This window comes from Salvelinus alpinus, chromosome 29 (genome assembly GCF_045679555.1).
Source record: "Salvelinus alpinus chromosome 29, SLU_Salpinus.1, whole genome shotgun sequence".
Taxonomy (NCBI): Eukaryota; Metazoa; Chordata; class Actinopteri; order Salmoniformes; family Salmonidae; genus Salvelinus; species Salvelinus alpinus.
Window position 1 is genome coordinate 46,876,318 of NC_092114.1, and position 27,307 is coordinate 46,903,624.

At 42.3% G+C, this 27,307-nt stretch overlaps 1 protein-coding gene and 2 long non-coding RNA genes across 5 annotated transcripts; 2 read left to right on the plus strand and 1 right to left on the minus strand.

The window, feature by feature from the left end:
• Positions 1 to 616: 616 nt before the first annotated feature.
• Positions 617 to 5,692, minus strand: LOC139558845 (uncharacterized). The gene is made up of 2 exons (XR_011671655.1): positions 5,581 to 5,692; positions 617 to 3,475 (listed from the first exon to the last, which is right to left on the minus strand). It is a non-coding gene; the product is annotated as an uncharacterized lncRNA (long non-coding RNA).
• Positions 5,693 to 5,801: 109 nt separating this feature from the next.
• On the plus strand, positions 5,802 to 27,307 carry LOC139558843 (sodium channel regulatory subunit beta-1-like). 3 transcript variants are annotated; one of them, XM_071374349.1, is made up of 7 exons: positions 5,802 to 6,075; positions 7,669 to 7,891; positions 8,040 to 8,206; positions 22,502 to 22,739; positions 22,934 to 23,075; positions 24,605 to 24,679; positions 26,949 to 27,307. In XM_071374349.1, the coding sequence occupies exons 2-6, from the start codon at positions 7,843 to 7,845 to the stop codon at positions 24,669 to 24,671; spliced, it is 663 nt and encodes a 220-aa protein (XP_071230450.1). In that variant the 5' UTR covers positions 5,802 to 6,075; positions 7,669 to 7,842; the 3' UTR covers positions 24,672 to 24,679; positions 26,949 to 27,307. The 3 variants fall into 3 exon arrangements, with proteins under 3 accessions (XP_071230450.1, XP_071230448.1, XP_071230449.1); XM_071374347.1 differs by having other exon boundaries at positions 26,971 to 27,307; XM_071374348.1 differs by lacking the exon at positions 5,802 to 6,075 and adding an exon at positions 7,486 to 7,504 and having other exon boundaries at positions 26,971 to 27,307.
• Positions 23,082 to 23,936, plus strand: LOC139558844 (uncharacterized). The gene is made up of 2 exons (XR_011671654.1): positions 23,082 to 23,562; positions 23,596 to 23,936. It is a non-coding gene; the product is annotated as an uncharacterized lncRNA (long non-coding RNA).

The following is a 27,307-nucleotide window of genomic DNA, read 5'->3' on the forward strand; positions in this document are numbered from 1 at the left end:
AAGTACATTTTAGCAATTACATTTACTTTTGATACTTAAATGTAATACTTAAGTATATTTAAATCCAAATACTTTTAGACATTTACTCAAGTAGTTTTTTACTGGGTGACTTTCACTTTTACTTGAGTCATTTACTATTAAGGTACCTTTACAAGTGGGTACTTTTTCCACCACTGTACATTTACAATCCATGCAAGAATCAGAATGCATGATTGCCACCAGTACTTGAAAACGTGAATAAAACGTTAAATAAATAAATTATTACCACTCAAACCCTTTTGTGATAGTGATTAATGGATACAATTGGCCAGTGCCGTTGTTACAAAACTGATGATTTGTCACCAAAGATGGTTTGTTTACATTTCTACCATTGTGACTAGTGGTCGTGTTGGGGACAACAGTTGTTGACAACTGCAGCATCGTAACTAAGCCTAACCTGCTGCGTTAGTTCTCCTAATCTGCCACGTTAATTATTCTAATCTGCTATGTAAACAAACCATCTGTGGAGACAAATCTTCAAAATCCCCACACCGGCAGCCAATCAGGTCACCCCTGACACTCTCTTGGAGCTCCTCTGTAACGCTCGTCGGAAGGATGAGACCAAGGTGCAGCGTGGTACGTGTTCATGCTTCTTTATTAAAACCGAACACCAAACAGAACAACAAAAGAACAACGAACGTCACGTCTTGAAGGCTACACAGAGCTAACAAAAAACATAATCCCACAACCTAAAGTGGAAAAACAGGCTGCCTAAGTATGATTCCCAATCAGAGACAACGATAGACTGCTGTCCCTGATTGAGAACCATACCCGGCCAAAACATAGAATCACAAAACCTAGAAATAAAGAATATAGAATGCCCACCCAAATCACACCCTGACCAAACCAAATAGAGACATAAAAAGGCTCTCTAAGGTCAGGGCGTGACACCCTCAGTGTTGTTACTTATGTATGTATCTAGTGGGCTAAGCAGTAGCATTAGCAATGTCTTTCAAAATGAGACAACTCACAAATGTGGAAACTCAATGACAATGATTCTGAATATGTCAGTGAGGAATCAGGTTATGTCAGTGACAGTGAGGAGCTGTCCTCAAACCTTGTGGCCTTTGAGAACCCTGAATCTGAGGACCCCTTGCCTACCGACAAACTCCCAGGTCCCTCTGAAGATACTGGTAGTGATGTAGGCAGACCAACAGTTGGTGAAGTACAGTAGGTCTGTAGAAGGAAGGCCTTCAGCCATTTCACCCTTCCTGGCCCTGATGTTGGCTTTGATGAGTCCCAGTCTGGAGTGCAAAGCTCCTTTTTTTGTAATTGGACATACAAATCAAATACAGTTCCATTGTGCAATTATATTGACAATATCTCACCCACCTCCCCACTCCCTCAGAGTTAATTTCTGCAAATGTATATAGTTATAATTTTTAAGAATAGGAAGTTAGGATAGCCTAAACATGTGAAAGTTGGTTTAGTGTCTCTAGCTTGAACAGTTCAAGAGTTACTGTTGGGGAGTTAATTTATGCTCATTTAAATAGTTATAGTTGATTAAAACTCTTTAAGCATTTGAAGTTAGGAAAACCTGAACATGAAAACAATGGTTTGGTGTCTCTAGCTTGAACGATTCAAGAGTTACTGTTGGTGAGTTAATTTATGCACATTTATATAATTGGAGTTTATAATTTTTTTTTAAATAATTGGAAGTTAGGATTGCTTGAACTTGTGAATTTGGTTTGGTGTCTCTAGCTTAAATAGGTTCAAGAGATACTGTGGGATGGTTATTTTATGCTAATTTATGCAACATTATATAATTATAGTTAATTTTCGTAGTTATAGTTGTTAAAAAAAATTAAGAATTGGAAGTTGGGATAGCCTGAACATGAGAAAGTTGGTTTGGTGTGTCTAACTTGAACAGTTCAAGATTTACGGTTGGTGAGTTCAATTATGCTAATTTATATAGTAATCGTTGATAAAAATTATTTAAGCATTTGAAGTTAGGAAAGCCTGAACATGAGAACATTGGTTTGGTATCTCTAGCTTCAATGGTTCAAGAGTTACTGTTACTGAGATAATTTATGCTAATTTATGCTAACTTATATAGTTAAAATTGATAAAAGTTTTTAAGAATTTGAAGTTAGGATAGCCTAAACATGTGAAAGTTGGTTTGATGTGTCTATCTTGAACAGTTCAAGAGTTACAGTTCAACTCTTTATAGACCGACAGCTCTTCAGAGACAGCTCCATAACACCATGGCTGTACTAAATTCCACGGGGAAAATAATGGGGACCGTAAAAATATCTGAACACTATGACGATTATACACACACACGCTCGCTTACACATACGGATGGACACACACACACTTGATCTCGCTCTCTTCACTCACTTTCTCTCTCTTCGCTCCTCTCCCTCTCTCCTCTCTTTATAATCAAGAACTTTTCTATAATTCTATGTTTTTTGTTTGTCTTTCTTTTGTATGTCTTTGTCCACATGTTTATCTATGTTTACATCAAGCAATGGAAAGATATCAGAACAGGGATATTGGGGAATAATAGCATATTGTACGGGATACATTTGTAATGTAGTGAAGCCAACTCTGTAGTAATGCAATGTCTCTTTCATAATCATGTGAAACGTCAATTACTATGGAAATGCTGGGATGTGTTTTTCTATTAAAATGATGTTTAATGTAATTATGATGCAACTATGATGGTGATACGATATGGATTACAATTACCATCCTAAAAATTAAGGCCATATTCACTTCATGTTACAAACATAGACACTCAACCATGCAAATTGGCTTGGTAATTATCTATTTGGACATCACACATATAGTCTTACTCTTATCCATAAATCATACACACATCCAATATCACACACATCAACCTACTCATGTCTACTACACACATAGTATCCTGACTCATATTTTTTTGTTTTACATGCTCACAGGCAAACAGGCAAGGGAATGAAAAAAGAACAAAAAGAGTTGTGTTTCCAGCAAACTGACTTTTTGTGGATAAAAGGCTGTGCGTGATGACGTAGTGCACATACAAATTACTTTTAAATCAAATCAAGTTTATTTTATATAGCCCTTCGTACATCAGCTAATATCTCGAAGTGCTGTACAGAAACCCAGCCTAAAACCCCAAACAGCAAGCAATGCAGGTGTAGAAGCACGGTGGCTAGGAAAAACTCCCTAGAAAGGCCAAAACCTAGGAAGAAACCTAGAGAGGAACCAGGCTATGAGGGGTGGCCAGTCCTCTTCTGGCTGTGCCGGGTGGAGATTATAACAGAACATGGCCAAGATGTTCAAAATGTTCATAAATGACAAGCATGGTCAAATAATAATCAGGAATAAATGTCAGTTGGCTTTTCATAGCCGATCATTAAGAGTTGAAAACAGCAGGTCTGGGACAGGTAGGGGTTCCATAACCGCAGGCAGAACAGTTGAAACTGGAACAGCAGCAAGGCCAGGTGGACTGGGGACAGCAAGGAGTCATCATGTTTTACAAACTGTTTTACCATTAAATTCACATTAATGAAATATACAAGTTAAATGGGTTTCCATTATTCCATCTCTACTGATGGTTTGTCACAAAAACTGTGCCCACTCTGGTCTTGGCACATGTGCTCTAGCCAACAGCTTGCAGATACAGTATGATCTAGATGTAGGCTACCTACATTATGAAATTATTATGGATATGAGTAATATTATTTGTATTTGTCAAATGGCAACCAAGCATCAATCATCATGTCACCAGAATAACACCCTCGATATTTATTGGAAAGACACGTCAAGCTCATCACCTTGCACATTTACCACCCTGTGAAGTTCATAACTTATTTCATCTGTAGCCGAATAAACTGCATTCTTTCCCAAGTCACAGTGAGTAGACCACACCGCATTTCATCACGTGACTCCAAGTTTACTTCGATATGATGGTTATTATATAATTTCCACCGGCATTTCTCGCGTTATTAATTTTACCGACAGAGATCCCACAATGTCGAACGAACAAATTGTCTGCATTCATAAAATTGTACATGCATTTCATGTTTCCATCAGCCCAGTCGTGAATTTTTTTAAAGCTTCAGGTATTTCATCCACATACAAGTTTTTGTCATTTTTTTATGTAATATATTTTTTGGTGGGTTGTTTAAAAAAATATATATACATTTATTTATTGCAACAATAATAACAATATTACACATCATGAAATGGTTGGATGGGAACGTGGTTTGTAGATATGCCCAGATTCTAATGTTCAGTGCGTTTCCATCGCATTTTCAACTCTACAATAGTTTTGTCATAAAAACTGTTGTGTTAAATAGAAAATGGGCCTACTCTGGTCTTGGAACCTGCGCTCTAACTAACAGCTCACAGATACAGTGCGGTTAGGCTGTGCAGGTTGTCTAGTCTACATGATGAGATTATTATGGATAAGAGTGATGATATTTGTATTTGTCAAACAGCAGTCAAGACAGAATAAGACCCCAGAATAAGACCCTCTATATTTATTGATTAAAGTATTCACTTTCTGTACAATAGAAGATGTTTAAACCCAGACAGCTTTTAGGGAAACACTTGTGACCTCTCTTTGAGTTAAACCCCGGCTGCAGTGGCGGCCCGGGCAGGTGGGGCTTTTGAGCCCCACATTTTTAGCAAAATATATAAATATAATGATAATTTTTGGGGGGCTTGCTTATTTTGGCATAAAAAATATATATATCAATGAGTTAATAAAGCCGCATACACTCTTTTTTGTTTTCTTGAGTAAGGCAGCTCCAAAATGCCAGTGTTTCAGCCTAGCTCAGTGCTTTCTTTGGTGGTGGGGCGAGCCAGCAAAAAATAGGAGCGTTGCGCCGTGATTGGCTCTGTGTTCTGTCACTCATGGGGACACTATGTCATTGCGAAGTTAATGTCCTTAGTAAGGGTAGACACCTTTGGGTCCTGCCATAGAGTTTTATTACAAGTGCCCTTCCAAGAAGGCTCAAGGTCATTGGCCACAGATAAAATGACATCAAATTGCATTATATATACAGTAGCTTTGATTGGACTGATCATGTCAACATCTTACTTAGCTAGCAGTCATCATCAAGAATCCGTTTGACAATCTAGCAAATCCATTTTAATCCTTGTCACATGAAGAGAAATAATGAAGGGAAATTATAGATAAAACGTATCGGTGCTCATCGGCCATTGGACATAAAGATTACACAACAAGTTGGAAATTGCAAATTCAACAATGAGTCGTTTGGAAGGAATCAGTGGCTAACTGCAAGCAGTGCAAAGCAACCGGTAGCCTGCAATTCAATGGAGTGGCTGTTTTTTTTCTTCAGAGTTCCCCCCATAAATCCAGAGAATGCCAGACTTTGATGACAAAGTTTGATGACAAAACCCCCAAGTCAGAACAGTAGGCAAAATGAATAGGTGAAAATAGACCAAATTATTAGAGTGAGGCACATGGGCTACTAACAGTTTACTACACAACACATTGTATTACTTTCTTAGCTACAGTATTACATATCTCCCTGGCATATTACATCATATATACAGCAGCATACAAGACATTTTTGAACTCACCTTGTTGTGCTGTGCTCACTTGAACAGGGCGGCGACGCTGCGTATTATCAGTAAAAGAGGCTGCATGAACTGTTTCGCTGCCAGACAAGTCTGCGCTGATAGCCAGTTGCAGCAGTGGTAAGGTGTTGGGACTGCTGGGACTTTTATTGTGAAGGCGAACCTCATTCAACTATTGTGGCTAATCCTTGTGGCTAGCTTCACACAGTTGTCCTGCTCAGCTTGGAAGATGCTGCAGTCAGATGCACTGCGGTAAAAAAAACGCCAGACAGGCAGTGAGAAAGAAGTCTGTATTATTCGCAATGCCAGCCCGTGAGAAATATCCAGGGTCCTTTGATGCGTGGGATAATTTTTGCCACTCAAAAGAACTGCGCTTCATTAAATAATTTGTTGATCCATCAGAAGGAAAGGAAAGCCTACATTTTCCCCCCGGAGAACGGACAAATCGGGATAAGGAGGCTATTTTTTTCTGAAGGGACAACGTGAGGGCAGTAAAATGTGAGACAATGCAAAATATGATTATTTAAACCACATAGTGCAATAACACATTTACAGTGTTCCTAAAAAAATATATATATATAATTGGTATGTAGCTTATGTAGCCTAGGTCGTCTTTCATATGGCATGCAATTAATTATTAATGTAGCCTATTCTGTGGCATGCGACTTTACAGTAGCCTATTTAAACCATAGACCTACAGTGTCGACAGATTATTCAAATAAGCATAATATATAAACTAATTTCAAAGCTATGCCATCTTCAGTCTGCCTTTATAACTGTGTGAATATCCTTTAGAACTAGGCCCATTATTCTAATATAACATCAGACTACAGTTGGTATGAATAGCCTGTAAAGATAATAATAGCTCAGTGTAATTGATATTAAGACTTCAGGGAATTGATAATCCCAGGCCAGGGTGTAGATTTGTAAACACTTTGTGTCAACAAAGATCTGGAACAATAGAAAAAGATGACCATAATCACAGCTATAGTTTAGCGATATACTGAGCTCCAAAACTATTGGGACAGTGACAAATGTTTTGTCGTTTTGGCTCTGTACTCCAGCACTTTGGATTTGAAATGATACAATGACTATGAGGTTAAAGTGCAGATTGTCAGATTTCATTTGGGGTATTTTCATCCATATCGGGTGACCGGTTTAGGAATTGCAGCATGCTTTGTACATAGTCACCCCATTTTAAGGGACCTAAAGTATTGGGACAAATTCACTTATATTCCTAGCATGCAATGATTACATCAAGCTTGTGACTTCAGATTATTTTGTGTCCAATAGAAATTAATGGTAAGTAATTTGTGTAATTGTGGACTCCCTTTTATTGTAAATAAGAATATAGTATGTTTTGTAAACCCGTCTACATTAATGTGGATGCTACCGTGATTACAGAGAATCCTGAATAACTATGTACAAAAAGTGCTATAGTTAAACGGTTCACCTGATTTGGATGAAAATCCCTTCAAATTAAAGCTGACAGTCTGCACTTTAACCTCATAGTCATTATATAGTTTAAAATCCAAAGTGCTAGAGTACAGAGCCAAAACAACAACACTTGTGCTTGTTCTTCTGCTTGTTCTCTAGAAAGTCTTGTTCTTGTCCTATTGGCGTTTATTAGTTTACACTTTATTAGAGTGAGTAATCATCCACTCAAAGGAACATTATTTAATTGAAATCAACAAGCTCCAGTCTTCCTAAAACACTTTAATTGTAAACAAATATTCATGGTAATACTTGCATGTATCCTCACTGTGCATGGGAAACAGTAGCCTATGTAACAAAGTAGCCTATGTAACAAAGTAAATTAATTAATGTCTTTGATGAAAAGATTGTTTCCATTTAAAGAGAAGTGCATGGCACCAAGAGCATAGCACTTGCAATGCCAGGATGGTGGGTTCCATTCCCGGGACCACCAGTGAGTAAAATGTATGCATGCATGTCTGTAAATTGCTTTGGATAAAAGCATCTGCTTGATGGCATATATTTTTATTATTATTATATTAAGTGTTAGTTTAAGTATTTTATCATGTCAAATGTATTATTGAAGGTGTTGGGACTTCTATTTTTGTCATTTCTAAGGTAATTTCGGAGGAAGCAACTTCAGTCCCTACCATTTCTTATACTTTGCTCAAACAACGTCTTCCTGGATAACATCTCAAAGGAATATCTTACTATCAAGTGTTCAAAGAAGAGCCTTTTGAGGCTTCTCAGCCCTAGGATCTTTACTTTCATCGCTACATTACACTTAAGGACATGTCTGCTGTGCGACTGCTGCTCCTGTTTCTGCTTTGTTCCCATTTTGGTAAGTGGAGTTGACCACCTTTGTGGATTGACCATTTGTGTATGGTCACATCTTTCAGTATATGGATATTCTTCAGTGTACTGTTGAATTATGAATCTACCTAATAACACTAATAACTAATAACATGTCTTCTCTCTCCTGTATCAAGTGTCCCTGTGCCATGGGGCCTGTTCAGAGGTGGACTCGGACACTGAGGCCGTTGCAGGCAAAGGGTTCAAACTGGGCTGCATCTCCTGTAAGATGAGGCCCGAGGTGGAGGCTTCTGCCACAGTCAACTGGTATTTCAAGGCCAAAGGGGAAGCTGAATTTGCTCATGTGAGTATCTGAGATGGATTATGATAGCTATAGTAGTCCAAATTGCTGCCATGGTAGTAGATTGTAGGATTATGCTTCAATCACACCGACAGCGTCATTGCAGATTGGCTAGGACTAGGTTTACGTTGTCCTTTAGACAAACCTGTCTTACTCCATATGGTCCAGAGCCCATCCTTAAGCCCACAACCACAAGGCACAACACACAAAGATTTACACGCTTACATGCACATGCACACACGTACGCACATACCACAATGCCCCACCACATAATATGGCAGAGTGCTGCGTGCAGTTCAGATAGAATCAATCTGGATGACATTTTAGATCTCAGAGGTCACTAGGGCCACTGGGACAGCCGATAGGCAGATACAGTGCATTCGGAAAGTATTCAGACCCCTTGACATTTTCCACATTTTGTTACGTTACAGCCTCGTTCTAAAATGGATAAAATATGTTTTTCCCCTCATCAATCTACACACAATCCCCCATAATGACAAAGCAAAACCAGGTTTAGAATATTTTTTGCAAATGTATAAAAATGTTTAAACAGAAATACATTAATGACTTATTTATTCAGACCCTTTGCTATGAGACTCGAAAATGAGATCAGGCGCATCCTATTTCCATTGATCATCCTTGAGATGTTTCTACAACTTGATTGGAGTCCACCTGCGGTAAATTCAATTGCTTGGACAAGATTTGGAAAGGCACACACCTGTCTATATAAGGTTGACAGTGGATGTCAGAGCAAAAACCAAGCTATGAGGTTGAAGGAATTGTCCATAGAGCAAAACACCAGTCTCAACGTTATCAGTGAAGAGGCAACTCCGGGATGCAGGCCTTCTAGGCAGAGTTCCTCTGTCCAGTGTCTGTGTTCTTTTGCCCATCTTAATATTTTTTTTTTATTGGCCAGTCTGTGATACGGCTTTTTCTTTGCATCTCTGCCTAGAAGGCCAGCATCCCGGAGTCGCCTCTTTACTGTTGACGTTGAGAGGGTACTATTTAATGAAGCTGCCAGTGAAAAAAATAAATCATGTATTTCACCTTTATTTAACCAGGTAAGCTAGTTGAGAACAAGTTCTCATTTACAACTGCGACCTGGCCAAGATAAAGCAAAGCAGTGCGACACAAACAATAACACAGAGTTACACATTGAATAAACAAGCGTACAGTCAATAACACAATAGAAAACAAGTCTATATACAGTGTGTGCAAATGGCGTGAGGAGGTAGGCAATAAATAGGCCATTACAATTTAGCAAATTAACACTGGAGTGATAGATGAGCAGATGGTGATGTGCAAGTAGAAATACTGGTGTGCAAAAGAGCAGAAAAGTAAATAAAAACAATATGGGATGAGGTAGGTAGATTGGGTGGGCTATTTACAGATGGGCTATGTACAGCTGCAGCGATCGGTAAGCTGCTCAGATAGCTGATGTTTAAAGTTAGTGAGGGAGATATAAGTCTCCAGCTTCAGTGATTTTTGCAATTCGTTCCAGTCATTGGCAGCAGAGAACTGGAAGGAAAGGCGGCCAAAAGAGGTGTTGGCTTTGGGGATGACCAGTGAGATATACCTGCTGGAGCGCGTGCTATGGGTGGGTGTTGTTATCATGACCAGTGAGCTGAGATAAGGCGGAGCTTTACCTAGCATAGACTTATAGATGACCTGGAGCCAGTGGGTCTGGCGACGAATATGGAGCGAGGGCCAGCCAACTAGAGTGTACAGGTTGCAGTGGTGGGTGGTATAAGGGGCTTTGGTGACAAAACGGATGGCACTGTGATAGACTGCATCCAGTTTGCTATGTAGAGTGTTGGAAGCTATTTTGTAGATGACATCGGAGAAGTCGAGTTTCGGTAGGATAGTCAGTTTTACGAGGGTATGTTTGGCGGCGTGAGTGAAGGAGGCTTTGTTGTGAAATAGGAAGCCGATTCTAGATGTAATTTTGGATTGGAGATGTTTAATATGAGTCTGGAAGGAGAGTTTACAGTCTAACCAGACACCTAGGTATTTGTAGTTGTCCACATATTCTAAGTCAGAACCGTCCAGAGTAGTGATGCTAGTCGGGCGGGCGGGTGCGGGCAGCGAACGGTTGAAAAGCATGCATTTGGTTTTACTAGCATTTAAGAGCAGTTGGAGGCCACGGAAGGAGTGTTGTATGGCATTGACGCTCGTTTGGAGGTTAGTTAACACAGTGTCCAAAGAAGGGCCAGATGTATACAGAATGGTGTCATCTGCGTAGAAGTGGATCAGGGAATCACCCGCAGCAAGAGCGACATCGTTGATATATACAGAGAAAAGAGTCGGCCCGAGAATTGAACCCATGTGGTACCCCCATAGAGACTGCCAGAGGTCCGGACAACAGGCCCTCCAATTTGACACACTGAACTCTGTCTGAGAAGTAGTTGGTGAACCAGGCGAGGCAGTCATTTGAGAAACCAAGGCTGTTGAGTCTGCCGATAAGAATACGGTGATTGACAGAGCCGAAAGCCTTGGCCAGGTCGATGAAGACGGCTGCACAGTACTGTCTTTTATCGATGGCGGTTATGATATCGTTTAGGACCTTGAGCGTGGCTCGAAGCTCGAAAACCGGATTACATAGCGGAGAAGGTACGGTGGGATTCGAAATGGTCAGTGATCTGTTTATTAACTTGGCTTTTGAAGACTTTAGAAAGGCAGGGCAGGATGGATATAGGTCTATAACAGTTTGGGTCTGGAGTGTCACCCCCTTTGAAGAGGGGGATGACCGCGGCAGCTTTCCAATCTTTATGGATCTCGGAAGATACAAAAGAGAGGTTGAACAGACTGGTAATAGGGTTGCAACAATGGCGGCGGATATTTTTAGAAAGAGAGGGTCCAGATTGTCTAGCCCAGCTGATTTTTACGGGTCCAGGTTTTGCAGCTCATTCAGAACATCTGCTATCTGGATTTTGGTGAAAGAGAAGCTGGGGAGGCTTGGGCATGTAGCTGCGGGGGGTGCGGAGCTGTTGGCCAGGGTTGGGGTAGCCAGGAGGAAAGCATGGCCAGCCGTAGAAAAATGCTTATTGAAATTCTCGATTATCGTAGATATATTATTGGTGACAGTGTTACATAGCCTCAGTACAGTGGGCAGCTGGGAGGAGGTGCTCTTATTCTCCATGGACTTTACAGTGTCCCAGAACCTTTTTGAGTTTGTGCTACAGGATGCAAATTTCTGCTTGAAAAAGCTAGCCTTAGCTTTCCTAACTGTCTGTGTATATTGGTTCCTGACTTTCCTGAAAAGTTGCATATCACGGGGGCTATTCGATGCTAATGCAGAAGGCCACAGGATGTTTTTGTGCTGGTCGAGGACAGTCAGGTCTGGAGTGAACCATGGGCTATATCTGTTCTTAGTTCAACCTTTTTTGAAAGGGGCATGCTTATTTAAAATGGTGAGGAAATTACTTTTAAAGAATGACGAGGCATCCTTGACTGACGGGATGAGGTCAATATTCTTCCAGGATACTCGGGACAGTATCCAAGATAATCCAAGATGGCGTAGCAGTGTAGGCGTAGCAGTGTAGGCGTGTTTTTCTTCGTCCTCCCTTGTACCTTTGTATTTTTCGTATTTTTTGTATATATAAAAAAAAAAAAATCTATCTCTTTTCGATTTTTAATTCGATTATACCTTCCGGTAACCTGCCTCACCCAATGTGATACGGAATCGCTATTATTTTTAACTTTGGAACACATTCAAGAACCTCCAGTAGCTAACCAGCTAATCAGCTACAAGCTATTTAGTCATTTTTACTTTCTGCACAGACACCAGCCCTGTTCTTAGCCTGGATATTACTCGCCAATCTACCAGCATCGGACTGTCTCTCCACAACAACGCCGGATTCCTGCCGTAATCCCTGAGCCACTAATTCTGATCCTCACAGCTATCTTGCAGCTAGCTAGCTCACAGCTTGCAGCTAGCTAGCTCACAGCTAGCTTGCACCCTCCGTGGCACCCAGTACCGAAGCTATCCCTGAGGCCCACCCCCGGCCTACTCAGCTGTTTACCCGAACCCCACTCATACACGACTAGAGCCCAATACTCCACCGGATCCTTGCTGTTAACTCTGGACCTTGGCACCGGATCACCACTGCTACCGATTGGCTATAGTGGCAAACACCACTGCCACGAAGCTAGCACCAGTTAGCAAACAAAATTCTACAATACCTCTTTCGCCATCTGGCTTGGATTCTCTGTCGACACTGCGCCACGCCGCACCACCACGTCTGGTCTGCCGACGAATACTCCATCCGCTGTGCCCTCAACCGGCCTCCGTCTGAGCAGATCACCCCCGGGCTACTAACTTTAAACGCCGCGTGCTAGCGTGGTGACGGCTTCCCTGTTCCATCCACTGCTCCCCCCTGGACATTATGATCACTTGGCTACATAGCTGATGCCTGCTGGACTGTCCATTAATTACGGTACTCCATTCTGTTTATTTGTGTTTATCTGTCGGCCCCAGCCGCGAACTCAGGCTCTGTGTGTAGTTAATCCGACTCTCTCTGCCTAGTCACCGCCATTTTACCTGCTGTTGTTGTGTTAGCTGACTAGCTGCTATTGTCTCACCTTTTGTTTTAGCTAGCTCTCCCAATCAAGACCTGCGATTACTTTATGCCTTACTATATGTCTCTCTCAAATATCAATATGCCTTGTATACTGTTGTTCGGGTTAGTTATCATTGTTTCAGTTTACAATGGAGCCCGTAGTTCCACTCCTAATACCTCTGATACCTCCTTTGTCCCACCCCCCACACATGCGGTGACCTCACCCATTATAACCAGCATGTCCAGAGATACAACCTCTCTTATCATCACCCAGTGCCTGGGCTTACCTCCGCTGTACCCGCACCCCACCATACCCCTGTCTGCACATTATGCCCTGAATATATTCTACCACGCCCATAAATCTGCTCCTTTTATTCCTTGTCCCCAACCCTCTAGGCGACCAGTTTTGATAGCCTTTAGCCGGACCCTCATCCTACTACTCCTCTGTTCCTCGGGTGATGTGGAGGTAAACCCAGGCCCTGCATGTCCCCAGGTACCCTCATTTGTTGACTTCTGTGATCGAAAAAGCCTTGGTTTCATGCATGTCAACATCAGAAGCCTCCTCCCTAAGATTGTTTTACTCACTGCTTTAGCACACTCTGCCAACCCTGATGTCCTTGCCGTGTCTGAATCCTGGCTTAGGAAGGCCACCAAAAATTCTGAGATTTTCATACCCAACTATAACACTTTCCGTCAAGATAGAACTGCCAAAGGGGGAGGAGTTGCAATCTACTGCAGAGATAGCCTGCAAGGTTCTGTCATACTTTCCAGGTCTATGCCCAAACAGTTTGAACTTCTAATTTTAAAAATTAATCTCTCCAGAAATAAGTCTCTCACTGTTGCCGCCTGCTACCGACCCCCCTCAGCTCCCAGCTGTGCCCTGGACACCATCTGTGAATTGATCGCCCCCCATCTAGCTTCAGAGTTTGTTCTGATAGGTGACCTAAACTGGGATATGCTTAACACCCCGGCAGTCCTACAATCTAAGCTAGATGCCCTCAATCTCACACAAATCATCAAGGAACCCACCAGGTACAACCCTAAATCCGTAAACATGGGCACCCTAATAGACATTATCCTGACCAACTTGCCCTCCAAATACACCTCTGCTGTCTTCAATCAGGATCTCAGCGATCACTGCCTCATTGCCTGTATCCGCTACGGGTCCGCGGTCAAACGACCACCCCTCATCACTGTCAAACGCTCCCTAAAACACTTCTGCGAGCAGGCATTTCTAATCGACCTGGCCCGGGTATCCTGGAAGGATATTGACCTCATCCCGTCAGTTGAGGATGCCTGGTCATTCTTTAAAAGTTACTTCCTCACCATCTTAGACAAGCATGCTCCGTTCAAAAAATGCAGAACTAAGAACAGATATAGCCCTTGGTTCACTCCAGACCTGACTGCCCTCGACCAGCACAAAAACATCCTGTGGCGAACTGCAATAGCATCAAATAGTCCCCGCGATATGCAACTGGTCAGGGAAGTCAGGAACCAATACACGCAGTCAGTCAGGAAAGCAAAGGCCAGCTTTTTCAAGCAGAAATTTGCATCCTGTAGCTCTAACTCCAAAAAGTTCTGGGACACTGTAAAGTCCATGGAGAACAAGAGCACCTCCTACCAGCTGCCCACTGCACTGAGGCTATGTAACACGGTCACCACCGATAAATCCGTGATAATCGAAGACTTCAACAAGCATTTCTCAACGGCTGGCCATGCCTTCCTCCTGGCTACTCCAACCTTGGCCAACAGCCCCGCCCCCCCCGCTGCTACTCGCCCAAGCCTCCCCAGCTTCTCCTTCACCCAAATCCAGATAGCAGATGTTCTGAAAGAGCTGCAAAACCTGGACCCATACAAATCAGCTGGGCTTGACAATCTGGACCCTCTATTTCTGAAACTGTCCGCCGCCATTGTCGCACCCCTATTACCAGCCTGTTCAACCTCTCCTTCGTATCATCTGAGATCCCCAAGGATTGGAAAGCTGCCGCGGTCATCCCCCTCTTCAAAGGGGGAGACACCCTGGACCCAAACTGTTACAGACCTATATCCATCCTGCCCTGCCTATCTAAGGTCTTCGAAAGCCAAGTCAACAAACAGATCACTGACCATCTCGAATCCCACCGTACCTTCTCCGCTGTGCAATCCGGTTTCCGAGCCGGTCACGGGTGCACCTCAGCCACGCTCAAGGTACTAATCGATAAAAGACAGTACTGTGCAGCCGTCTTCATCGACCTGGCCAAGGCTTTCGACTCTGTCAATCACCATATTCTTATCGGCAGACTCAGTAGCCTCGGTTTTTCTAATGACTGCCTTGCCTGGTTCACCAACTACTTCGCAGACAGAGTTCAGTGTGTCAAATCGGAGGGCATGTTGTCCGGTCCTCTGGCAGTCTCTATGGGGGTACCACAGGGTTCAATTCTCGGGCCGAGTCTTTTCTCTGTATATATCAATGATGTTGCTCTTGCTGCGGGCGATTCCCTGATCCACCTCTACGCAGACGACACCATTCTGTATACTTCTGGCCCTTCCTTGGACACTGTGCTATCTAACCTCCAAACGAGATTCAATGCCATACAACACTCCTTCCGTGGCCTCCAACTTCTCTTAAACGCTAGTAAAACCAAATACATGCTTTTCAACCGGTCGCTGCCTGCACCCGCACGCCCGACTAGCATCACCACCCTGGATGGTTCCGACCTAGAATATGTAGACATCTATAAGTACCTAGGTGTCTGGCTAGACTGCAAACTCTCCTTCCAGACTCATATCAAACATCTCCAATCCAAAATCAAATCTAGTGTCGGCTTTCTATTTCGCAACAAAGCCTCCTTCACTCACGCCGCCAAACTTACCCTAGTAAAACTGACTATCCTACCGATCCTCGACTTCGGCGATGTCATCTACAAAATAGCTTTCAATACTCTACTCAGCAAACTGGATGCAGTTTATCACAGTGCCATCCGTTTTGTTACTAAAGCACCTTATACCACCCACCACTGCGACCTGTATGCTCTAGTCGGCTGGCCCTCGCTACATGTTCGTCGTCAGACCCACTGGCTCCAGGTCATCTACAAGGCTATGCTAGGTAAAGCGCCGCCTTATCTCAGTTCACTGGTCACGATGGCAACACCCACCCGTAGCACGCGCTCCAGCAGGTGTATCTCACTGATCATCCCTAAAGCCAAAACCTCATTTGGCCGCCTTTCCTTCCAGTTCTCTGCTGCCTGCGACTGGAACGAATTTCTCTGTATATATCAATGATGTTGCTCTTGCTGCGGGCGATTCCCTGATCCACCTCTATGCAGACGACACCATTCTGTATACTTCTGGCCCTTCCTTGGACACTGTGCTATCTAACCTCCAAACGAGCTTCAATGCCATACAACACTCCTTCCGTGGCCTCCAACTTCTCTTAAACGCTAGTAAAACCAAATGCATGCTTTTCAACCGGTCGCTGCCTGCACCCGCACGCCCGACTAGCATCACCACCCTGGATGGTTCCGACCTAGAATATGTGGACATCTATAAGTACCTAGGTGTCTGGCTAGACTGCAAACTCTCCTTCCAGACTCATATCAAACATCTCCAATTCAAAATCAAATCTAGAGTCGGCTTTCTATTTCGCAACAAAGCCTCCTTCACTCACGCCGCCAAACTTACCCTAGTAAAACTGACTATCCTACCGATCCTCGACTTCGGCGATGTCATCTACAAAATAGCTTTCAATACTCTACTCAGCAAACTGGATGCAGTTTATCACAGTGCCATCCGTTTTGTTACTAAAGCACCTTATACCACCCACCACTGCAACCTGTATGCTCTAGTCGGCTGGCCCTCGCTACATGTTCGTCGTCAGACCCACTGGCTCCAGGTCATCTACAAGGCTATGCTAGGTAAAGCGCCGCCTTATCTCAGTTCACTGGTCACGATGGCAACACCCACCCGTAGCACGCGCTCCAGCAGGTGTATCTCACTGATCATCCCTAAAGCCAAAACCTAATTTGGCCGCCTTTCCTTCCAGTTCTCTGCTGCCTGCGACTGGAACGAATTGCAAAAATCTCTGAAGTTGGAGACTTTTATCTCCCTCAACAACTTTAAACATCTGCTATCTGAGCAGCTAACCGATCGCTGCAGCTGTACATAATCCATCGGTATATAGCCCACCCAATTTACCTACCTCACCCCCATACTGTTTTTATTTATTTACTTTTCTGCTCTTTTGCACACCAGTATCTCTACTTGCACATGATCATCTGATGATTTATCACCCCAGTGTTAATCTGCTAAATTGTAATTATTCGCTCCTATGGCCTATTTATTGCCTACCTCCTCATGCCTTTTGCACACATTGTATATAGATTATCTTTTTTTATTTTTTTATTTTTTTCCTACTATGTTATTGACTTGTTTATTGTTTACTCCATGTGTAACTCTGTGTTGTTGTCTGTTCACACTGCTATGCTTTATCTTGGCCAGGTCGCAGTTGCAAATGAGAACTTGTTCTCAACTATCCTACCTGGTTAAATAAAGGTGAAATAAACAAAAAATAAACAGGTCGATTAGAAAAGCCTGCTCGCAGAAGTGTTTTAGGAAGCGTTTGACAGTGATCGGGGGTGGTCGTTTGATCGCGGACCCATAGCGGATGCAGGCAATGAGGCAGTGATCTCTGAGATCCTGATTGAAAACAGCAGAGGTGTATTTGGAGGGCAAGTTGGTCAGGATAATATCTATGAGGGTGCCCATGTTTACGGATTTAGGGTTGTATTTTATGGGTTCCTTGATAATTTGTGTGAGATTGAGGGCATCTAGCTTAGATTGTAGGGTGGCCGGGGTGGTAAGCATATCCCAGTTTAGGTCACCTAGCAGAACGAACTCTGAAGATAGATGGGGGGCAATCACATATGTCACATATGGTGTCCAGGGCACAGCTGGGAGCTGAGGGGGGTCTATAACAGGTGGCAACAGTGAGAGACTTATTTCTGGAGAGATTCATTTTTAAAATTAGAAGCTTGAACTGTTTGGGCATAGACCTGGAAAGTATGACAGAACTTTGCAGGCTATCTCTGGAGTAGATTGCAACTCCTCCCCTTTTGGCAGTTCTATCTTGACGGAAAATGTTGTAGTTGGATATGAAAATCTCTGAATTTTTGGTGACCTTCCTAAGCCAGGATTCAGACATGGCAAAGACATCAGGGTTGGCGGAGTGTGCTAAAGCAGTGAGTAAAACAAACTTAGGGAGGAGGCTTCTGATGTTGACATGCATGAAACCAAGGCTTTTTCGGTTACAGAAGTCAACAAATGAGAGTGCCTGGGGACACGCAGGGCCTGGGTTAACCTCCACATCACCCGAGGAACAGAGAAGGAGTAGGATGAGGGTACAGCTAATGGCTATCAAACTGGTCGTCTAGTGCGTTGGGGACAGAGAATAAAAGGAGCAGATTTATGGGCGTGGTAGAATAGATTCAGGGCATAATGTATAGACAGGGGTATGGTGGGTTGCGGGTACAGTGGAGGAAAACCCAGGCACCGAGTGATGAAAAGAGAGGTTGCATCTCTGGACGGGCTAGTTATGCTGGGTGAGGTCACCGCATGTGTGGGAGGTGGTACAGGTATCTGAGGCATGTTGAGTGGGACTAGGGGTTCCGCAGTAAACTAAAACAGTGATAACTATCCTAAACAAGTGTACAAGGCATATTGACATTTGAGAGAGACATAAAGCAAGGCATAAAGCAATCACAGGTGTTGATTGGGAGAGCTAGCTAAGACAACAACGGGTAAGACAACAACAGCTAATCAGCTAAGACAACAACAACAGGTGAAATGGCGATGAAAGGGCAGAGAGGGTTGGTTAACTACACTCAGGGCCTGAGTTCGAGGCTGGGGCTGACAGATAAACAAAAAATAAACTAAATGGAATACCATGATTAATGAACAGTCCAGCAGACATCAACTATGTAGCCAAGTGATCATAGGGTCCAGTGAACAGCAATAGATGGAACAGGGAAGCCGTGGGGTAGTCGTTACTACTCTAGCACGCGGGGGACACAGCGTTTAAAGTTAGCAGGCCGGGGTAAGAAGAAGCGTCTGCTCCAATGTCCGGCAAAGGCCAGTTGAGGGCACAGCGGATTAAGTTACGTCGGCGGACCAGTCGTGGTGGTACGGTGTGGCGCCATGTCGACAAAGGGTCCGAGCCAGATGGCGAAAGAGGTATTGTAGTTGTAGTAATTTAGTTTTCTCGCGGCTAACTGGTGCTAGCTTCGGGGCAGGGGCATGAGCCACTATCGCCACTCGGTAGCAGCTAGCTAGCGGCGATGATCCGATGCAAAGGTCCAGAGCTTTCGGCAAGGATCTGGTGGAGTAGTGGAGAAAACAGTCCGATACTGGCAGGCTGGCAAGTATTATCCAGGCTAAACATTTTTTTTTTTTAAACGGCTGGTGTCTGTTCAGAAGGTAAAGGCCGCTAGCAGTGGCTAACAATGACTAATTAGCTGGTTAGCTTCTGATGTCTAGCTTCTGATGGAGGTTCTGGCTATAAGGTCTAAAAAATAGCAGATCCGTGTCACATTGGGTGAGGCGGGTTACCGGAAGGTATATTTAATTTAAAAATGGAAAGAAGATTGAAAATAAATTGAAATATATACAAAAAAGACGAAAAATACAAACGGAAACGAGAGGACGACAAACCACGTCTGCACTGCTATGCCATCTTGGATCTTGGATCAGTTTGCACAGATGAGGACTTGTGAGGCATCTGTTTCTCAAACTAGACACTCTAAAGTACTTGCTCAGTTGTGCACCGGGTCCTCTCACTCCTCTTTCTATTCTGTTTAGAGCCAGTTTGCGTTGTTCTGTGAAGGGAGTAGTACACAGCGTTATACGAGATCTTTAGTTTATTGGCAATTTCTCGCATGGCTTTCATTTCTCAGAACAAGAATAGTTTCAGAAAAAAATAGTTTGTTTCTGGCTATTTTGAGCCTGTAATCAAACCCACAAATACTGATGCTCCAGATACTCAACTAGTCTAAAGAAGGCCAGTTTTATTGCTTCTTTAATAATAGAACAACAGTTTTCAGCTGTGCTAACATAATTGCAAAAGGGTTTTCTAATGATCCTTTTAAAAAGATACTTGGATTAGCTAACACAACATGCCATTGGATCACAGATGGTTGCTGATAATGGGCCTCTGTACACCGGAGGCCCATTATACACCGTTACTAGTCCAATGCTCTAACCACTAGGCTACGCTGTGGTTACTGGAGAGTTTTTCTTTGTCTACAACAATTTAGCATCGTTCACACCCTCTTAAGCTTTAGCCCCACCCATCTCTTTAAGGGCTGATCAGAGTGTTCTGTCCTAACAACAGCAGTCAAGCACCCAGGCCAACTGGCTAACGTTGTCTAGCTTGCTAGCTACTTCCAGACACAGACCATTTTACTCGCCCTAGCAGAGCTGGTTAGGCTGTTTTTATGTTATCCAGAGTGTTGGTGACTGCGACTGTGCTGCTGGAATCAATTTACGCTTTATTGCCGACGTTTACTGACACCGGCCATATTTAACGTGTTGAGCGTTCGTAAATTCGGCAGTTATTCTGCGCTCTGGCACACTCAGATGAGAGTGCTCTGAAATCAGAGTAGATATCCAGAGCGAATTTAACAGCTACGTCTATCAACAGTTGTCGCAGTGACATTCTATTGAAATGGTTACTTGCATAGTTGAGTCTTTTGTTAAGACATGTAGCTAGCTACAGTTGAAGTCGGAGGTTTACATACACCTTAGCCAAATACATTTAAACTCAGTTTATCACAATTCCTGACATGTAATCCTAGTAAAAATTCCCTGTTTTACGTCAGTTAGGATCACCACTTTATTTTAAGAATGTCAGAATAATAGTAGAGAGAATGATTTATTTCAGTTTTTATTTCTTTCATCACATTCCTAGTGGGTAAGACGTTACCATACACTCAATTAGTATTTTGTAGCATTGCCTTTATATTGTTTAACTTGGGTCAAACGTTTTGGGTTGCCTTTCACAATCTTCCCACAATAAGTTGGGTGAATTTTGGCCCATTCCTCCTGACAGAGCTGGTGTAACTGAGTCAGTTTTGTAGGCCTCCTTGCTCGCACACACTTTTTCAGTTCTGCCCACACATTTTCTATAGGAGTGAGGTCAGGGCTTTGTGACGGCCACTCCAATACCTTGACTTTGTTGTCCTTAAGCCATTTTGCCACAACTTTGGAAGTATGCTTGGTCATTGTCCATTTGGAAGACCCATTTGCGACCAAGCTTTAACTTCCTGACTGATGTCTTGAGATGTTGCTTCAATATGTCCACATCATTTGTCCCCCTCATGAAGCCATCTATTTTGTGCAGTGCATCAGTCCCTCCTGCAGCAAAGCTATAGTTTGTTAACAAGAAATGTGTGGAGTGGTTGAAAAATGAGTTTTAATGACTCCAACCTAAGTGTACGTAAACTTCTGACTTCAACTGTAGGTAAACAATGAACCATAATCCCAACTCATGACGTTACTACCCTGCATGAATCTACAGGTAGCTAACCAACCAGGTTCAATGTTAGCTAGCTATAACTAGCAAGTAAATTGCTCGGAGATACAAACAATAAGATTATGCACGTAACGTTACTGAGCGAACCAGCTAATGTTAACTAGTCAGTTAAGAACAAATTCTTATTTTACAATGACTGCCTACCCTGGCCAAACCCGAATGACGTTGGGCCAATTGTGCACCACCCTGTGGCACTCCTAATCACAGCTGGTTGTGATACAGCCCAGGATCAAACCAGGTTCTGTAGTGATGCCTCTAGCATTGAGATGGAGTGCCTAGACCACTGCGCAACTCGGGAGCCATGGTTGCCCTTAGTTTGAAGATGTAATCCGGAGACGGGTGTTTTCTCCATCTCCTTAGCTATCATACTCTAATTCCACTGATTTCAAAACTCAGTCCTCCAGAAAGTGGAGTGCAACACTTATGCAGTTCTACTACGCAATATATATATTTTTTTATCCGCTTTAGACAGGATTACCTACACATACTGACCAGCTCAAATAGACAGAAGCTTGCTATATTGCAGACCAATCCGAACTCATCTCTCGGCATGTCCAGCCCACTCATTATCTCAGCCAATCATGGCTAGCGGGATGGTTGCCGACTTTTTCTGTGACTAAACCAACTAGGATCGTAATTTAACAATTTTATTCATATTTACAGATGGCATACAACTTTGTTTTTAAGGCACATGAAAGTTTACATGTTCCAGAAGGCATTTCTGCAAAAAAAACACATTTTGATAAAATCAAAAAGTTGACATTCAAATGGATCTCCTGTGAAGTAGTGACCCTTCGACATACGCCGAAGTTTCCTGAAACGAGTCACAAATGTGCAAACTTTCCTAAAAACCTGTTTTGCATTGTCATTAAGGGGTATTGTGTGTAGATTGATGATATATATATTTTTGAAATCCATTTTTGAATAAGGCTGTAACGTAACAAAATGTGGAAAATGTCTAGGGGTCTGAATACTTTCCGAATGCACTGTAGGCTCACAGCTACTGTATGTAACTTTGGGTATACTTTCCTAATCAAGGGACCTCTCTCAAAACACAGTTGTATCCTTTTGAGTCCATTAACTTGGATGTTGCCAGATATGGGTGGGGATCTAGGAAGTGAAACAAGAAAGATTTTCAGTGCCAGGTGAACAACCCAGATTTCACTGTGTCATTAGATATATAATTACGATGAGGAGGGCCCCCACATTGTGGATGAGCGCTTTGAGGAGCGCGTCGACTGGAACGGCAGTAAGAGGAGCCAAGACATACAGGATGCATCCATCTACCTCTTCAATGTCACCTTCAATGACTCGGGCACCTACAGTTGCCACTTCCACCGGCTCTTGACGTATGAGTTCTATGAAAACCAGACTGTTGTCAGCAAGCTTGTGCACCTGAAAGTGGTGGCTAAAGGTTCAGTATTACAATACAGACATGCTTTTGTAAGCAATTTGAATTCCGATGTCAATTATCCCAATTGTTAGGAAACATTAATGACTTGAAATGAAGCTTGTAAGTGTTTTGTAAGTGCTAAGAGCCTATGTGGTGCCTACGGAGTGCTTTTTTTCTCCCACTCTCTCCCTCCATCTCTCTCTCTCTTTCTCTAGCCACCAGAGGGACGGCCTCCATAGTCTCTGAGGTGATGATGTATGTGTCCATCATCGGGCTACAGGCTTGGCTCTACATAGAGATGGTATACTGCTTCAGAAAGATATCAGCTGCAGGAGAGGAAGCAATAAGAGAAAGCGCGTGAGTAACACTGTAACCCTACTTCCTCTCCTGCAGCTGTATTCTTTCGTTTTAGGTCCTCTATTACGGTCTCCCAACTGTCCTTGTCTGTTATGAACCTGTCCATCCGGTTGATTTGTGTTCTCTCCTCTCTCTTTCATAGTGCTGAGTAGTGCAATTCCTCTGTTCCTCCTTGTTCAATATTCTCTCCCTGTACTCTTGTCTGTCTTTCTCTCGATCTTCGTCTTCCTTGCCACTCCCATTCTCTCTCACTCTTTCCATCTCTGTGTCCCACAATCATCACATTTCCCACTCTCTAGAAAAGCCAAAGAAGGTACTTTTCCTGAAAAAACATTTGCTTGCTTGCTTCAGCAGTCTAGAAGTATGTTTATAATAGCTTAAAAGCTCATGTAAAATTCAACTTGAAAAGAAGTTGGAGTTAAATATAGTTGTGTCAGGAGGGGAACTCATGTATTCCGTTGACATCACATTTCATTGAACATAAAATGTGTATGATACTACATTTGGCCTTGGTGTTTAGGCTGTGCTCTGTGGGGTGCTGCCAACGTGGGGAAAGTGCTCAGTTAATGTATACAATCAAAAGCAAGCTATAGGTAGGGAGCAGAATATCTGCCATGCCCCGCATAGATAGAATAACAGAACCAAAAGCAGGTGGAGGCTGGGGAGCTGGTTGGCAAAAGCACAGCAGATGCAAGCGATGGTGCTTTCTGAATGGCGAAACTGAATAAGCTGCCAATAAAATAAATGATATTCAGTCTCTGATTGAATGTTAGCTCAGTTGACACTGCTTGCTTCGCTTTGCTACATTAAAGTAATACATCTGGTGACTTAATGGATTGGATGCATGGTTGCGTGACAGAAGTACAAAGGAAGTTATTATGGATGGATGGAGTGATGAAAGAAGGTTAGAGGGGTTCCTGTATGGATAGAGAGGTGAGAGGGGTACGTGGATTGATAGAGGATATGAATAGATAAAAAGAGTGGAATAGACATAGGAATAGTCGGAGATAAATGCAGTGTAGTTTAACTTATTGAAATGCTTTAAGTAATGAGAGTGGTTCGAATGGTTATAGATGGATAGATAGATTAATGAATGGAGGGATGAATGATTAAGGTTAAGATGAAACATAGAGACAGGTAGAAGAACACAACATTTTATCTGTCCCACAATGAGTTAAATAAACCAACTGAAAGGGTGGAGTGTGTTTGTTGTTTGAACAGTTATAAAGCAAAGCCTAGCGATTTAATGCCACCTGTAGTTATGGAATGTTTTCTCACACGTATAATTCATTGGCTGATCCCACCTGATGACCTGCATGGAATTATGTGATCCTTCCTTAATCCATAGGAAGTCCCACCCAGTTCACTATGTCAAAATGGTGTAAGTCCTTAATGGCTCTGCCTGTGCTAAAACAGGCATTTGGGCACGAGAGTCCTCTATCAATCTCCATGTGATAAAATCTCAGGTTTTTAGGTAATAAGCTGATGATGATATTCTAAACATTTCTATCTTTCTCCTTTCTTTCCAGGAATGCAGAATATTTAGCTATAGCCTCGGAGGGTAAAGATAACTGTGCAGGGGTGCAAGTGGCATAATAACCCAGGTATGTCATGAAAAAAACTGTTATCAGCAAGAAAAAGGATAAGTAAACTCAAAGTATAAACAATGTAAATGCAGCACAGCACATAGTAGCCTACACAATTAAATGATCAGATTCATGCACATGGAGAGGCATTTTCATCTAACAGAGTTCAACTGTCCTTGACCTCTCTCTTGCCACAGGATACAGTGCCTTCAGAAAGTATTCATACCCCTTATTCCACATTTTGTTGTGTTACAGCCTGAATTCAAAACTGATTAAATAGATTTGTTTTGTCACCCATCTACACACAATACCCCATAATGACAATGTGAAACATATGTTTTTTATTTTATTTTAATTTTAGCAAATGTAATGGAAATTAAATACAGAAATATCTCATTTAGATAAGTATTAACTGTAGCTCCCTCCAGTAACCATGAGCACAGCTGTTCCCTGGTGGCTTTATTCTGTAGTTTTAGTCAGAATTATCACCTTCTGTGAGAACAATAAAGTAAATGAAAATACAGTGAAGCACACTCTTACAACTTTCTAATTAGCTTGATATAACTCTGAAGTGCTTACATAGATAAACAGTTTAGCCGGAGCTATAACAGTATCAGATTAAACACACGAATAAAATAAAAATACCTCATTGTCTGCTTATTACAGAAGGGAGGAAATCAAAAACTTCACACTTATTATTCCTGGCATGAATTCACGCTTCATCCTTAATTATTATAATTTTACCATCTTAACATACACACTTCAACCTTTACGAACTACCCCCGAAGACATGGAAATTTAGCTAACACGGCGTGGGATTGACTTCACTCCAAAAGTGTGTTGCTACGATAATAATCCCCGTTACAACAGTTCTTAGCCACGTAGTTTCGCTTGTCTTATCATTTCCCCCGCATAGCAAACACGTAAACAATTCAAACAAAAAACAACGACTTAGACTTACCGGTTAATTGTCAGTTACATTAACACCCCTGAGTTAATACATTTTCAAATCAAATCAAATTTTAGTTGTCACATGCGCCGAATACAACAGGTGTTGGCTCATTGTCCTGTGGAAAAACAAATGATAGTCCCACTAAGCCCAAACCAGATGGGATGGTGTATCGCTGCAGAATGCTGTGGTAGCCATGCTGGTTATTTGTGCCTTGATTTCTAAATAAATCACAGACAGTGTCACCAGCAAAGCACCCCTACACCATAACACCTCCTCCTCCATGCTTTACGGTGGGAAATACACATGCAGAGATCTTCTGTTCACCCACACTGCATCTCACAAAGACATGGCGGTTGGAACCAAAAATCTCCGATTTGGACTCCAGACTAAAGGACACATTTCCACCGGTCTAATGTCCATTGCTCGTGTTTCTTGGCCCAAGCAAGTCTCTTCTTCTAATTTGTGTCCTTCAGTAGTGGTTTCCTTGCAGCAATTCAACAATGAATGCCTGATTCACACAGTTTCCTCTGAACAGTTGACGTTGAGATGTGTCTGTTACTTGAACTCTGTGAAACATTTATTTGGGCTGCAATTTCTGAGGCTGGTAACTCTAATGAACTTATCCTCTGCAGCAGAGGTAACTCTGGGTCTTCCATTCCTGTGGCGTTCCTCATGAGATCCAGTTTCATCATAGCGCTTGATGGTTTTTGCGACTGCACTTGAAGAAACTTTCAAAGTTCTTGAAATGTTCCATATTGACTGACCTTCATGACTTAAAGTAATAATGGACTGTCGTTTATCTTTGCTTATTTGAGCTGTTCTTACCATAAGTTAGGAAGAACGACTCTTTGTAGTGACTGTGTGTATTGATACTCATCCAAAGTGTAATTAATAAAATACTTTGGGATAGTCAATCGACCAATAGGTGCCCTTCTTTGTGAGGCATTGGAAAACCTCCCTTTGTGGTTGAATCTGTGTTTGAAATTCACTACTCGACTGACACAGATAATTGAAGTAGTCATAAAAAAAACGAATGTTTAACACTATTATTGAGAGTCAGTGAGTTCATGTAACTTATTATGTGACTTTTTAACCCTGACCTTTTTGGTTGAATACTTATTGACTCGAGACATTTCAGCTTTACATTTTTTATTCATTTGTAAACATTTCTAAAAACAGAACTCCACTTTGACATTATGCGGCATCGTGTGTAGGCCAATGACACAAAATGTAAATTTACTCAATTTTAAATTCAGGCTGTAACACAACACATTTTGGAAAATGTCAATGGGTGCAAATACTTTCTGAAGGCACTGTATGCCATGTGTAATCTAGTGATGCTTGCTTCTGCCTTCAGGAATGCAAAGGGGTTCCATCTACGTACTGGCCACATCACCTATACGACCCCTTGGATCGCATGAAGACATCCTGAGTCTTTATTACTTTTCCTGTTACGTTAATGGATAAATGTGATATGATGACATCATTACTTTGAAAGTAGCATGATATCAGCACCTCTGTATGTATTACACCCAAAAGCATGTAACTAATTCAACTAATGAATCTTTATGTGTATGAATGCTGCATTTTTTGGGGTTGTATTGATATCTCTCTCTAAAGTGAATGTACATTTATATAAAGAGTTATTGTGAGAGAATTAATCTGATTAAATGGTTATCAAGAGAGCTTTATCA

Coding starts and splice junctions, on each gene's coding strand:
- LOC139558843 (XM_071374349.1), top strand. CDS start 7,843: ATGTCTGCTGTGCGACTGCTGCTCCTGTTTCTGCTTTGTTCCCATTTT. Junction 7,892..8,039: donor TCTGCTTTGTTCCCATTTTG/GTAAGTGGAGTT, acceptor TCCTGTATCAAG/TGTCCCTGTGCCATGGGGCC. Junction 22,740..22,933: donor CCTGAAAGTGGTGGCTAAAG/GTTCAGTATTAC, acceptor CTCTTTCTCTAG/CCACCAGAGGGACGGCCTCC.